The following is a 13,881-nucleotide window of genomic DNA, read 5'->3' as shown; positions in this document are numbered from 1 at the left end:
AATACAACAGTTCAAGCCAAAGTAAAAAAAGCATGGCAGTCATGTCAACGAGAATGGGATTAAAGACCCTTCACCATCTGAGCTGGATCACTCTGTCGAAGAAGTCTGATTTCCGATGCCGTGGAAGAGCTTCATTTTAGTTTCGGATGCCAGGAGACCCTTCACTTCCTCTGCAACAATCCGCTGCCCGCCACGGACAACCTTATCGAGTTGTTGATCTTTGGCGTTGACGCCACCGGAACGAGGACCAGTGACCTCCATTCCACGCGCGGCTTTTCGCACTTTTTGGCTGAGATCCATGATCTGCTTATTACCAAAGTCACGAGAGGTGAATAGCGGACTCTGGCTGAGGGTTGCGACCCAGTATTTATTCCATAAGAGGGACAATATTTCCGTATCAAGAGTGCTCTTGAAGTGACTGACATCAAGAGGGTAGTATTGATTGGCATGTGCACCGAAATCCTCCGCCTTCCCAAGTGGGATAGTCTGATACTCGTCATCTTCATGAGCCTCCTTCTGCGGGGTAAAGTTCGATGGGAATGTGCGGAAAGCACCGATCTCAACGCGGCCCGCAGAGATGGTACGGTCCGGATCGATGACAACGGCGACAAAGGGTCCGGTCATTTGCTGTGTCTGCTGAGTGGCTACATCAATGCCAGACAGCCAGCATCCATAACCAGGGTGACTGTGATACCATCCGACAGCATTTTCCATCCGCCCTGCGTCTCGACACGACTGCAGATATGATACCATGTACTCGTTTGCCTCGTCCTGTGCATTCACTCGGGTCTCGGTGCCTTCAACTGGGAGCCGGAACGCATCTGTCACCACGAAGGTGTTCGGTAGGATGTAGCCTTGCATCAAACCCATAATCTCTAGTGAGCCACCGGAGCGGGCGTGCATCACCATCTTCAATAGTGCTGTAGCGGAGATTCGGACGTGCTTGAAATAGTATGGGTCGGTTGCCCATGGTCGCTCGTCGTTGAGGGCTTTTTCTGTGTCGGCATCGTATTCATAGAGGGCATCTCGTTGGGGATCAAAGACGCTTATCGCGTTCTCGAGCTCTGCGCGGGGATATTGGTTAATTACAAGCTTGTTGCCATATAGATATGGAGGTACTCACCCCAGGCTTGCTGGGCAGCCTGCATTTTGGATGGATGGGGATAGAGCAGACAGTCGAAGGGTAGACAATGTATTGGAAGGATCAGTGTACTTAAAGTAAGGGCACAGTGATAATGGGGGTTCTGCAAGGACCGGAGAATAAATAGTATCAGAAGTCAATGCATTAAGGTACGAAGTAGACCAGGCCGTGGGGTTGATCATTGATTGGCAGTATTGGGCGGTGGGGCTAGCTGAGTCATCCGTTGCCCAGGACGACGATCGCGCCCAAACACCCACTTCGACCTTGGGAAACCTGATGTTATCTATCACCTGCGATTCCAGTACACCCCCCCTCATAAACAAGAGTGTGTTCGCTCTCCTATGTCGCTGCCTTGAGTGCTTTCGCAACCCTTTACTTTCCTTTATTTCCGTCGCACCTTGTGTGCTGAGAACCCTGTGTGCCAGGATCTCTTGTTTTGATCCCGACATTGGTCACCCTGTCGCAGCTTCGCTCGGCACTGTGTCGTTGGATTGGATACACTCCATTCTTTGTTATCAATCTCGATTTTTTGTCACCCTCATTAAAGGACTTTCGTTACAATGGCGGTAGACACTGGCTACCTGACCACTCAGGTCAACAACATCGTCGCCCAGCTCCATGGGATTTACGATGAGATTGGAGTTCCTGCGCGCGAGCGCGAGTCCCGTGAAGCGGAGGTAAGTTGGACCTTGTGTTACAATGGCATTGTCGCGTGGCTAATATAGTGATACAGCTCTTTAGCGCCCTGTCAGAGACTTTGAACAATCACCTTAAGGTTGTTGATGAGTGAGTCGCATCTATAAACAGACCCATTGGAGGCTTTCTAACCTTATTTATAGGGAGAGAGAGGACATGACGCAGGAAGCAGAACGTCTCATCACAGCGATTCAGCAAATGGAATCGTCCCTGAGCGATGAACGGGCCAATGGCCAATATGAGCTTAACCGCGACGACCTTCGTGTCACTTACCCACTTAACAAATGTATTGCATTCTTGCGCGAGAAGAATGATGCGATGAGCAAGCTGCACCGTGAGCGCTATGAGCAGGTTAAGAGTGAGTGTTATCTGTGCGATGTGTCGCTGATGCCCTTTTACTGACATCCAATAGAACTTGTGGACGCGCTTGAATCTTACTCCTCACACCTCGAGCCATCCTTTGTTAAGCTCGAGCTTCCTCCCACTGCGCCAGGGTCCTCAATTCCCCCAAGCTTCGACCTTTCGCCTTTGTATGTGACGGCGTTGGATGCCGAATTTACCCACGTCTACGAAGAGTACCACCGCCGCATTGCCCAGGTTCAATCTGCCTGCGAAGAAATGATTAAGCTCTGGGCCGAGCTCGGAACACCCCAGGCGCAAACAGATTCCACTATCGTGAAGTGTTATCGTGAATCCCCTGAGCAACTGGGGCTGCATGAAGATGATGTCGCCAACCTCATGGCCAAGCGCAATAAATTGGTGGAAGAAAAGAAGGGCCGCGAGCGCAAGATCAACGACCTCCGAAGTACTGTGATTTCTCTTTGGGATCGCTTTGGTGTTGAGGAGGCTGATCGTAAAGCTTTCCTGGCTGCAAACCGTGGCTGCGGTTTGCGCACAATAAACGACCTGGAAGAGGAATTGACTCGCCTCAACGAACTTAAGAGACAGAACCTTCACCTATTTGTGGAGGATGCTCGCTGCCGATTGCAGGAACTTTGGGACGCCCTCTTCTTCTCCGAAGAGGAAATGCTCGATTTCACACCTGCATTCTCCGATGTGTGTAGTGATGCTTTGCTCGAGGCCCATGAGGCCGAAATCACACGACTGGAGGCTATCAAGGAACAGCGCGCTCCTACTCTCGAAATGATTGAAAGACACCGCACTCTTCTGACAGACCGCGAGGCACTTGCAACATCAAGCCAAGATGCATCTCGCCTGATGGGCCGCGGGAATAAGGGAGAGAAGCGTGACCCTGGAAAGCTTTTGAGAGAGGAGAAGCTGCGCAAGAGAATTGCCAAAGAATTACCGAAACTCGAAGCTGACCTGCGGAAAGAGTTGGAACACTGGGAAGACGAATTCGGCCGACCATTCCTAGTGCACGGAGAGCGATATCTCGATGCGTTGACACCTGTCAAGTCAATGCTTCCACCACGCTCAAAAACACCGTCTGCACCACCCTCGTCTACTAAAGCAAACACAATGAGACAACACCCCCCTCCCCGCCCTGGAAGCTCCATGAGAGGCCCGCCTCCCCCCCCGCTCAGCCACCAAGACCCCCACTAGCAGCGGCCCAGTTAAACACAACACCATTGGCTACGGAGCCTCTAGATCTGGAGCCACCTCAAGAGCCGGTGCAACATCCCCTTCAAAGCTTCCCGCCCGTGTCCCGCTGGGAAACATGCCGCATGGAAACAACTCCCCTGAGCGTCGTATGCAACCCGGCGCTTACTCGTCTAGCACACTTAATGGCAAGATGCCGCCCCCGCGTGGACCTCCCCCACGGATGCGTGCGTTAACGGTCGAGTCAAGGGAAGACCGCTTCAGTCACCTTATGGAGCCGCCTCGCTGCAACAGCGCTATGTCTAGTGCCTATGTGCGGCCAGTTAGCCCGGAAGACGTCTATGATGACCGGCAGCGGTCCTTCATGAGCGCGTCAGGATTCTCGAACTCACAAAGATCCACTGGATTCTCTCATTCATCTCACTCCTCACAGTCTTCACTGTCTCTGAACTCCTCTAGCCAAGCCTTCCCTCGACCCAACCCCTACCTGCAGCATGCAGCCCCTCCTCCAGCTGCCCGCCAGGTCTCCAATTCCTCTACAGTCAACACTGCAACCTCTGGATCTGAAAACTGGGAGACTTTCGAGGACGGCTCGGGGTCAGAAGCCGATCCTAGTGATATTTACTATTCTAAACTGCGTGCTGCACACGGAGGAAAGCGATTTGCACCCGAGGATGGAGCGGATCTCACTGGCAAGAAGGCCAAGGGTATCCGCAGTGTCAGTCCCGATGGTCCGCATCCCGGGCAGGTCCTGCGCGTTGCTGGCAGTGACAATGAGTGGGCCGATGACTATGAAACCTACTAGATGCTTGACATTGTCTCCCCTCCCTATAATGCATCTCGTCTTTTGCATCTCATTTCTCGGCGCTTCGGATGTTCAACGGTAGTTACGCAACCGTTGACCTTTGATGATCCCACGACTGGATTCTGCACGGCTCATGATTAACCTTGGCTTTCCTTTAACGACTGAGCTCCCTTCGATTCCTTACGGGCAGTTTTCTCCTCTCTTCATAAACGCTAATTCCCGAGGGGCCGACTTTAAGACTTCAACTTCTCTTCCTGTTCAAAATTACGAGTTTATCATGCCAAACTTGCTCATGCTCTCTTTCATCTGTCAATGTCACTGAGCCTGACCTTGCACCCGACTGTGTCAGGCTGCAGCCTTTGAGGATTCCTGTCATTCACCTTTCTGGACTGACACCCTCGCTGTTTCAATTCCCACTGCATTTAATCTTCTCCTTTTTCTAGTCTTCTTGGCATGGTGTTATTTTTCTTCGTTTCTCTGTCACTTATGGTTTTTTGCTGGCTTGGTGCTTATGGCTCGTTTATTCCCTTTTCGATCCCCGGTTTGGGGAGTCGGATTTTGTTGGTTTTCACCGTTTTTTCTATGTATTTGTCAGCGAAGTACAGTGTTTCGATATAGTGTTGTTAATTTTATTCTCTGATACTCTTAAGCTTCCTCTCAATTGTGTCAATGTTATGGATAGTGTCGATAGACAAATGGGTTACTGTAGAGGTAGCCGTCCACTGGACCTATGTATGACTTCAACAGGGCAAGATATATAACAAGCAGGTATGTGATTTCTTCGGGTCTCTTTGCTTCAACAATGCTACCCATTTGCAGTCAGTCTGGATTCAGAGACAGATTCCAAGGTCTAGAAAGTCATTCGCCAGGAGTTCCAGAATCGCACTATCATTATGGTTGCGCATAGAGTTCACACCATGCTCGACTTCGATCGAGTTATTGTGCTGGATAGTGGTCGGATCATAGAAGAGGGACATCCCTCGGAACTGCTGGCGAACAAAGGCATGTTCTCAAGACTGCATCACCCCAGGAAGTAAATAGGAGCTCTGATTGATCAGGTCCCATGAAGTTGTAACAGAAACTTTAACTTTTAAATCGCAGTACACAGGAGTACTTTTTGTTTCCTTATATCGGTCAATCAGTAACCTCATGGTAGAGACGAATCGTAGAACAAGGTAGCCGCTCGTCATGGAGTTAAAATACATATTGGGATTGGGTTATATCAAATACAGCTATAGTACAGTCACTCGATCTGCTCATTCTACATTACCGGCTGGTTGCAAGAGACCCCATCCAACTCTGATCCTCAGGCAAAGTTCCCTTGGGAACTCTCTGGCCAGCAGAAGGAACCAAGGACTGTGTCAACGCCTTGGCATCCTGCACTCGGCGCAGTGTCTCATCTCTCCCGAGAACTACCATAGTCTCTGCGATTCCAGGGCCAGGCGCAGAAGCCGATAGCGCCCAGCGGAGGTAGTGATACAGCTCCTTCTTGAATATTTTGTTAGCGTTATTGGAGCCAGCGGGTGTCTCTGACTTAGATGCGGGTATAACCACGCTTTCTGAGCCATCGTAGCTGTTGATGTTGTCGCGGTGCGTGTCGATATTCCAGGCTGCGGGTGGGACGAGGGTTAGGGCGGCTGCTGCCGTGTGCAGGGCTTGGACTGGGACTTCTGGGGAGGACTGGGGCGAGGCCGGTTTGTAAGGGGCCCTGTCTAGTTTTGGAGTAAAGAAGATGGAGTTGCGCTGGGTGAACTCCTCAGCATTTGTGTAGTTGTTGACATCTGCCCGGATAAGGGGCGCGATGTATTCGGAGAGAGTGCGACCTTTGAGGATCGTGGTGCTGCTAGGTGTCAGTTATTAGGCACTACGTAATCAATGTGTGGGTTCTTCACGGCTGATGGCCGACTTACAGTTTGTCGAGAGGGTAGTTTTCTTCCACCACAGAGGTCACCTTCTTCACTATCTCGTCGAACTCAGGGCCGCCGCTCTTGACTAAGCGTTGGACATGTGCCTTTTGGAGGAACTGGAGTTTTTCAAAGGAGACGACAGTGTTGCCCCGAGTGATTTTCAAATTGAACTGGTAAGACTGTTAGCAGTTGAATTATGGTGTTTTCGCGAGACCGAGAAAAACATACAATCTGTTCCAGCTCTTTCAGACTCAACACATCAGACTTCTCAGAATGCGACCAGCCTAGGAGCGAAGCAAAGTTCACCAAGGTGGATGGGAAGATTCCTTGTTGATCCTTGAAAGATGAGAGGTCAATATCCGCATTGCGCTTGCTAAGCTTTTGTCCACTCCGGTCAACGAGCAGAGGGACATGAGCAAAGCTTGGTGGCGTCCACTTGAAGGCATTATATAGCGCCATGTGCATAGGTGTAGATGCCATCCATTCCTGGTAGGCGTTAGTTCCGTATTCTGTGACTTGATAGCCATAAATATAATAATTAAACTCACTGTTCCTCGGATAACATGAGTGATCTTCATGCAATGGTCATCCACGACATTTGCCAAGTGATATGTTGGGTGTCCATCCGATTTGATCAGAACCGGGTCATTGTATACGCGGTCGATGAAATCCAGCTTTGAGTTGTTCGGTCGATTCTGACCAGATTTGCCATAAACCAGATCAGTAAACATAGGGTATTCCTCCACTTTTAATCGAATAATGTGTGCCTCTCCCTTGGCGGCTCGGTCTTCGGATTCCTCGGCAGATACATCGCCGCATTTTCGGTCATAGCCAGGCGCCAGTCCTGCCTGGCTGCGGTGACGGGCGATCGAATCCAATCGTTCTGCGGAGCAGAAGCATCGGTATGCATGGCCATTGGCGATAAGGTCATTGGCGTGCGACTGATATAAAGCTGTTCGTTCGGACTGCGCGGCAACAACAAGGAGTTAGGAATTATTTGCTTTGCGACAAAGGTGTGTGGTCTCACTTGTCTATAAGGTCCATAAGGACCACCAACGACGGGGCCTGTCAACAAAGCGAGAGTCAGCGGTTTCCCACAATTTTTGTATTTATTTCAAACTGACCTTCATCCCAATTTAATCCTGCCCATTGTAGATCATCGTAAAGTCGCTGTTCTGCCCCAGGAATCGTCCGTTTCTACAACAATTAGTCGTAGTCCATTCAACGGAGCACAATCCACGAACCTGGTCGGTGTCCTCGATGCGCAATAGGAATTGACCACCGGTACGTTTTGCTAGCAAATAGTTGAAGAGTGCTGTCCGTAGGGAGCCTAGATGGAGGTATCCAGTGGGTGAGGGCGCAAAACGGGTGCGCGCAGGGCCATTTGGCAATTTGTTCTTCGTATTATGTGCTCGAGCAGCTGGAGAAGAAGAAAAGGCTCTGCATTGAATGGTCCAAGATCTGGCAAATAGCCCTTGAGGACTTCTCATTGTGAAACAGTCCAAGTATCTGAGGAAAAGAGAGGAATCGCCGATCTCTTCGAGATGTTGCGGAGTTGCGGAGCTGCGGCGCGGAGCTCCCGAAACAAAATTTCTCAACTTCTTTGGAACAAACAGCTGCCGCTCTCACTTCTCGTTCACCAACCTTTCTTGTTTTCCGTTTGGCTTAATTTAACGGCCTCTTTCTACAGAAGAAAAGTCCGATCGAAATTTATACAAACTAAGCACTGATAAGTACGTTGGAAAGTCGTGTTTTTCTTATTGACTCTACTAACAATGTTCTCAGTGGCTACGGCTGGAGTTGACCTCTATGGTATGTTTTGCGCGGATCAACTATAGAGAAATACCATATTGATCAGTTATTCATTTAAACAGAGGTCCTAGAGATTCATCAGAGCTCAACTAAAGATGACATCCGCAAGGCATACCGCAAGGCAAGACAAACCCCGATCATCTCCGTATTCTAGCGATACTAACAGTCGGCTTTCTAATAGGCGGCCTTGGCCAACCACCCCGACAAAGTTCCCGAAGCCGAGCGTGAGGAGGCCTCAATCAGATTCAAGGCAGTACAGGAAGCCTACGATATTCTCTACGATGATGACAAGCGACACCTCTACGACACACACGGCATGTCTGCCTTCAACGGCTCGGGTGAGCCCGGTATGGCAGGGCAACCTGACCTGGATGACTTGCTGGCACAGATGTTTGGTGGTATGGGCGGTATGGGGGGTATGGGCGGGATGCCTGGCATGGGAGGAATGGGAGGAATGCCCGGTGGCCGTCCCAACAAACCGCGCAAGAGCCCCAGCGAAGAGCAAGATTACGAAGTCAGCCTGGAGGATCTGTACAAGGGGAAGACCGTTAGATTTTCCAGTGTCAAGAACGTCATCTGTGGGCATTGCAAGGGCAAGGGTGGTAAGGAAAAGGCCACTGCCAAAAAGTGCTCGACTTGCGGTGGCCATGGCCACAAGGAGGTCTTGCAGCGCATGGGCCAGTTCGTGACTCAGCAGACTGTTATCTGTACCACATGTAACGGAGAAGGCTCATACTTCGCCCCGAAGGATAAGTGCAAGAAGTGCAAGGGCACGAGAACGACCGAAGCGAAGAAGATCCTGGAGATCTACATTCCTCGAGGCGCGAGGTAAGATTGCCCCTTTTCCATTATCCAACGGAATCATATACTCACTGTGTTCTAGGGAAGGAGACCGGATTGTGTTGGAAGGCGAGGCTGACCAAGTGCCTGATCAAGAGCCTGGCGACATTGTTTTCAAAATCATCGAGGAAGAACACCCCGTGTTTGAACGGGCCGGCTCGGATCTCCGCGCAACTATTGATATCACTCTTGCTGAGTCCTTGACCGGATTCTCCCGCGTCGTGATCAAGCACCTTGATGGCCGTGGCATTGAGCTTAACCACCCCCTCACCGCTGGCGCCATCCTCTCACCCGGACAGGTTCTTAAGGTTCCCGGAGAGGGAATGCCGATGAAGCGTACCGATGCCCGTGGCGACCTGTACTTGGTTGTTAACGTCAAGTTCCCCGATAACAAGTGGAACCCCACCCCCGAGATGCTGGAGAAGCTCAAGGAAATCCTGCCTAAACCTAGCCCTCCGATCCAGGCCGACACCGTGGACGACGTTGAATACGATCCCAAGGGCCAGATGGAAGAGTTCGGTGCGCAGGATGGTCAGGGCGCATCAGCATGGGAAGACGAGGAGGATGATGAGGAACCGGCGCAGTGCGCAGCTCAGTAGAATTCTTCTTGCATAGACGGCGTCTGGGGCTTTGTATTAATAGGGGACTTGTGAATAGAACAACCCTCCTGACTCCAAAACACATTGTAGATTGATGTACATCAATGTAGGGCATACGGAACAAGTTTCACTTATTCTGGGGTGGATTAGTGTGGATAGCGTGGGGGGTGGACACCGTATATATTTCTCTCTACTGGTCTGTTTTCAGTGCCCTAATGTCCTTCGGGTGAATAGAGATGTTCAACTTATCCCTAAATCCGGTGCCGAAATGCGGGGCTTTGTGGCCGGCCCTGGCACCTTTCGGCTTTGATGTCGGCTTCCCTTTCTTTAACTTGGAATTTCTTCCTTATAGACTTGTCAACCCAGTCTTTAGTATACCGTCCTTTCATTCAAACGCCCAATCAAAAACCCAACGTGCAACACGAAACCATCCTGCAAAGGTTGTTCGTGCACCAGCTGCCTATTCTCGACAACTGAGAATTCTCGACAACTGAGACCACATTGGGTCCCACATCACTCTACTCCTGAACATGCAGTCCGTTGGAAAGTCACTAGGAGAAGAGTATTCTTGCGCCAGTAGACTCCCTACTACTGTAGCAGAGTTACCAGACGCGGGAAAACTACGCCTAGATGAATGAACTTTGAACAGAAGAACCATAGCAAGTACACCCGAGACCGATAGATCATCCGGACGTATTTCATACATCTGAAAGACGCTCTCTTCAATTTGGTGATCAGGAAGATATGCGTGGTATCACCAGCCTTCCGGCACAGATTCCGTGAGAACCCAGACAACCTCAACGTTTTCGAGGGTGCCATTGTAATTTTTGACGAAACGAAAGAGTAGTGCAGCTGTCTCGACGACTCCGTAGCACTAATCAACGATAAAAGAACCCTAATTATGCACAGCGCAGATCCCCTTGGCTACCTGGGAGCTGCAAAGATGGGCAATATCCACTCTCCAGCATGGCTACTGCGGTAGAAAATTACCTTGCTTCTCTGTATCGGTGACCGCTGCCAGTCTGGCACATCTAGCTCGCCTTCTATGTTGAATACAAGTCCCAAAGCAGCAGCTGGCGGGAACCTTGCGCATGGCGGTGATCGGTTATGGGTAGATTTGAATAAGCGTCATGAGAATTGCATGGTTCGAAGTATGCCAAACGCCGTAATGAGGGATCTTGGCGAGATTAATCAGTTGAATGAGGGCGTTGTTCTGAGTGACGGTGTTAAGTATCGTGTTGCGCAACGCGGGGAGCCCCGGCATAGCCGTCGAGGTTCATACTGGTTACGTGGGGAAAATAAGCAGCTATGGGGAAATAAACGCTAAATGCGGGAGATAATGAACAGCATAATGCCGGTAATCCGAGGCTCGTGAGGTATTTAAGTCAATGATTTGGTCACATTTGAGTACACCTAGGTGTATCCCCGGATGCATACCCGTGTCGGTGCTCGTGTGGGATGGTACCGGCAATTGAACGCCGCTTTATGGGAAGCCGAGCCCGGAGGGCTTGGCAAATAATGCCAAGGATTGCCTCTCCCGACCTTAGAAGTCTACCTAGGCAGTCACTACCTAGGTTAACCACTAAAATAAAGAATGCATAGAGCAATAGAGTGTTTGTTTTGAAGAGAGTGAGCTATTAGAAGAAAGATAAAGGAAAGGAAAGAATTCAAGAGTGTAAGGTCCCAAACCAATTCCCCTCGGCTATCACAAACAGTCCAGGCCCCTTAGGTTTGCCGAGCTACGCCTCCGGGCTCCGCCGTACTTTCCTGATTTCGCTTAGTGGAAAATGTGTAACCTTATTTGTGGAATAACTATATTTGATCTTGACATTCATGTAGGTGTGGATACACTTGGGGAGGCTGCATGAACCAAACAGAGGACCTGATTTCTCTATGGTACTCCACGTGTCGGCATTTGAACCCCACGGTACGATGGGTCCGGGGTACGCTTTCCCCAGCAATTAGAAATCTATGAGCACAATTCCAAGGTTACTCTTAGTATGCGGAGGCCGCTGGGTGTCTGTGCCCCAGGATTTCTAGGGCTTTATATATCTGATCCTTCTTGCCCCAATATCTTTCTTCCTCACTTCATACTCTGGGAGCCTGAACTGCGAAATGGGTATCTTCAAGAATAGTCGCGTCTACGTGCTTGCCACGGTGGCGTACACCGGTTCATTCCTATTCGGTAAGACAAATATCTCTTCCATCGGCCATCAAGCACGGCATGCTGATATATTTCCCGAAAAGGATATGATACGGGTGTGATGGGAAGTGTGCTGGAACTTCCGAGTTTCAAGGCCGACTTTGGACTTCAGGAAGGAAGTTCTGGTTTCTCAAATTCCAAAAATGCTCAAGTCTCATCAAACGTCGTTTCACTTCTCACTGCCGGATGTTTCTTCGGTGCTATTTTCGCCTCCTTCGTCAATGAGAAGTTTGGCCGTCGCTATTCTATCATGGGATTCTTGTCATTCTTCCTTATCGGCTCTGCTGTCCAAACCGCCGCTCACAAATCGCTATCATATATGTACGGTGGACGTGTGATTGCAGGTTTCGGAGTCGGAGGCATGTCAGCCATCACTCCAGTCTTCGTGTCTGAGAACTGCCCACCGGCGATTCGCGGTCGTATTGCTGGTCTCTTCCAGGAATTCCTCGTCATCGGTGTCACCGTTGCATACTGGCTTTGCTACGGTGTCTCAGAAACCATAGCCCCCACAACTAAGCAGTGGCGCATCCCTATTGGATTCCAGCTGGTGCCCGGTGGTCTGATGATGATCGGCTTGTTCTTTTTGACTGAATCTCCCCGTTGGTTGGCTAAGGAAAATCGCCTCGAGGAAGCCCTCGAAGCCCTTGCATATATGCGCTCCGAGCCAACTACCAGCCCTGCCGTCCAGACCGAGATGGCCGAAATCAAAGCGGCCGTTGAACACGAAGTCGAAGCAACCCAAGGCCTTACTTGGCGGGAGCCATTCCTGCCTGGAAACCGCATTCGCTTCTTCAACTGTTTCCTGATCATGTTCTGGCAACAATGGACGGGCACAAACAGTATCGGATACTATGCTCCTCAGCTGTTCCAGACCGTTGGAGTGGCTGGAGGCAACACCAGTCTGTTCACAACCGGTATCTATGGTATTGTGAAGGTAGTGACCACCGGAATATTCCTCATCATTGGTATCGACAAGGTTGGTCGACGGTGGTCTCTTATTGCCGGCGCAATCTGGATGTCCACGATGATGTTCATTCTGGGTGGTGTTCTGGTATCCTACCCTCCGGACCCTAGCAGGAGCAGTGGTGTTTCGTCTGCATCTCTCGCTATGATTGTCATGATTTACTTCTACGTCATTGGATACTCCGCATCATGGGGACCGATTCCATGGGTTTACATTTCTGAAATTTTCCCAACCCGCCTTCGTGCGTACGGTGTTGCCTCCGGATCAGCAACCCAATGGCTCTTCAACTTTGTGGTGACTTATGTGACTCCCGCCGCCATCGGTAACCTTGGATGGCGAACCTTCATCATGTTTGGTTGCTTCTGCTTTGTCATGGCCTTTTGGGTTTTCCTTTTCGTTAGGGAAACCAAGGGTCGCTCTCTCGAGGAGATGGATGTCCTCTTCGAGAAGTTCCATGCCTTTGGCAAATTGCGTGATATTGAAACTGCAAACGAAAGGAAGCTTTCATATGATGACGCTGTTACTTCGGATCACAAAGAAGTACAGGGTGTTGAAATTGAGGATCGTGCGACAAGATAAACCGATTTTGGAATATGTTGGAGGTATACTTTGGATCCCCATCTTATATCCAGTCAGGTTCAATTTAAATTCTGTATATAAGCCTAGCTAGTCATTATGATCGAAGTTATATGACACATTTAGTAACCAAATCTTGTTACATCTTCTCTTTTTTCGCCCTTTGATGGACTAACTAACAACCAGGTTAACTTGCAAGATCGAGTAGTTGAGCGGCGTATGACTTCCAGCCCTTTCCAGAATAGCCACCCATTCCCCGTATTATACATGAACGATTACTGAGCATAGCCGACAGAAATCGGCAATCAAAAAGTGGGATCTGCAATGAAGCGCCACCGGCAACGCTAGGAAAGTCATTATTGATTCCAAGTACGGAGTAGCATTTTCCCCAATAGGTTCTACCCGACGGAGTACGTGCTATGAGACAATGTCCCTCATGGTCGACATTTTAGAGACCCTATCGCTCCTTCGCCACTTACGATACCTTGTTTACTGTTTTACCGGGAGAACCCTGAATTAATCATAAGCCTATATATCTTCCTACACCCCATACAATAGGCTATTGCATGCCGAGCATGCCGGGTCATGTGTGTGGGCCGACCAAATGTCACACGTTCGACATGCATGGAACGACAAGAGGGCGACCGGGAATAAAGCCGTCAACAAAATTATGTAGCAGCGCTAGGGCTTCTTTGATAGTAATAACACGGAATTATTGTCATAACATATTTAGAGCACGTTCTGGTGCAACGTGGTGGCATGGAAGTTGCCGGCTGAA

The 13,881-nt window shown here is 49.9% G+C and overlaps 5 protein-coding genes across 5 annotated transcripts; 3 read left to right on the top strand and 2 right to left on the bottom strand.

The window, feature by feature from the left end:
- Nucleotides 1-87: 87 nt before the first annotated feature.
- N7487_005677 (Mov34/MPN/PAD-1 family protein) lies at nt 88-1,148 on the bottom strand (the record flags this gene model as incomplete). The annotated part of the gene is made up of 2 exons (XM_056873424.1): nt 88-1,064; nt 1,124-1,148. 2 exons carry the CDS (start codon nt 1,146-1,148, stop codon nt 88-90), a joined length of 1,002 nt encoding a protein of 333 aa, XP_056731144.1.
- Nucleotides 1,149-1,441: 293 nt separating this feature from the next.
- On the top strand, nt 1,442-4,202 carry N7487_005676 (putative microtubule associated protein (Ase1); the record flags this gene model as incomplete). The annotated part of the gene is made up of 5 exons (XM_056873423.1): nt 1,442-1,818; nt 1,875-1,927; nt 1,981-2,195; nt 2,250-3,282; nt 3,446-4,202. Exons 1-5 carry the CDS (start codon nt 1,702-1,704, stop codon nt 4,200-4,202), a joined length of 2,175 nt encoding a protein of 724 aa, XP_056731143.1. The 5' UTR covers nt 1,442-1,701.
- Nucleotides 4,203-5,468: 1,266 nt separating this feature from the next.
- On the bottom strand, nt 5,469-7,599 carry N7487_005675 (glutamate--tRNA ligase MSE1; the record flags this gene model as incomplete). Its single annotated transcript, XM_056873422.1, has 7 exons — nt 5,469-6,042; nt 6,113-6,279; nt 6,338-6,595; nt 6,658-7,074; nt 7,137-7,174; nt 7,234-7,306; nt 7,354-7,599. The coding sequence occupies 7 exons, from the start codon at nt 7,597-7,599 to the stop codon at nt 5,469-5,471; spliced, it is 1,773 nt and encodes a 590-aa protein (XP_056731142.1).
- A 285-nt stretch (nt 7,600-7,884) lies between these two features.
- N7487_005674 (putative DnaJ domain protein (Mas5)) lies at nt 7,885-9,360 on the top strand (the record flags this gene model as incomplete). The annotated part of the gene is made up of 4 exons (XM_056873421.1): nt 7,885-7,921; nt 7,984-8,066; nt 8,103-8,749; nt 8,805-9,360. 4 exons carry the CDS (start codon nt 7,885-7,887, stop codon nt 9,358-9,360), a joined length of 1,323 nt encoding a protein of 440 aa, XP_056731141.1.
- Nucleotides 9,361-11,475: 2,115 nt separating this feature from the next.
- Nucleotides 11,476-13,106, top strand: N7487_005673 (uncharacterized protein; the record flags this gene model as incomplete). Its single annotated transcript, XM_056873420.1, has 2 exons — nt 11,476-11,545; nt 11,608-13,106. The coding sequence occupies 2 exons, from the start codon at nt 11,476-11,478 to the stop codon at nt 13,104-13,106; spliced, it is 1,569 nt and encodes a 522-aa protein (XP_056731140.1).
- Nucleotides 13,107-13,881: the final 775 nt, after the last annotated feature.

This window comes from Penicillium crustosum (assembly GCF_028827405.1).
Source record: "Penicillium crustosum strain IBT 35664 chromosome Unknown utg000002l_segment0_segment0, whole genome shotgun sequence".
In the NCBI taxonomy this organism is placed as follows: domain Eukaryota; kingdom Fungi; phylum Ascomycota; class Eurotiomycetes; order Eurotiales; family Aspergillaceae; genus Penicillium; species Penicillium crustosum.
The sequence above is the reverse complement of the archived record's forward strand: the minus strand, read 5'-3'. Positions and strand labels throughout refer to the sequence as shown.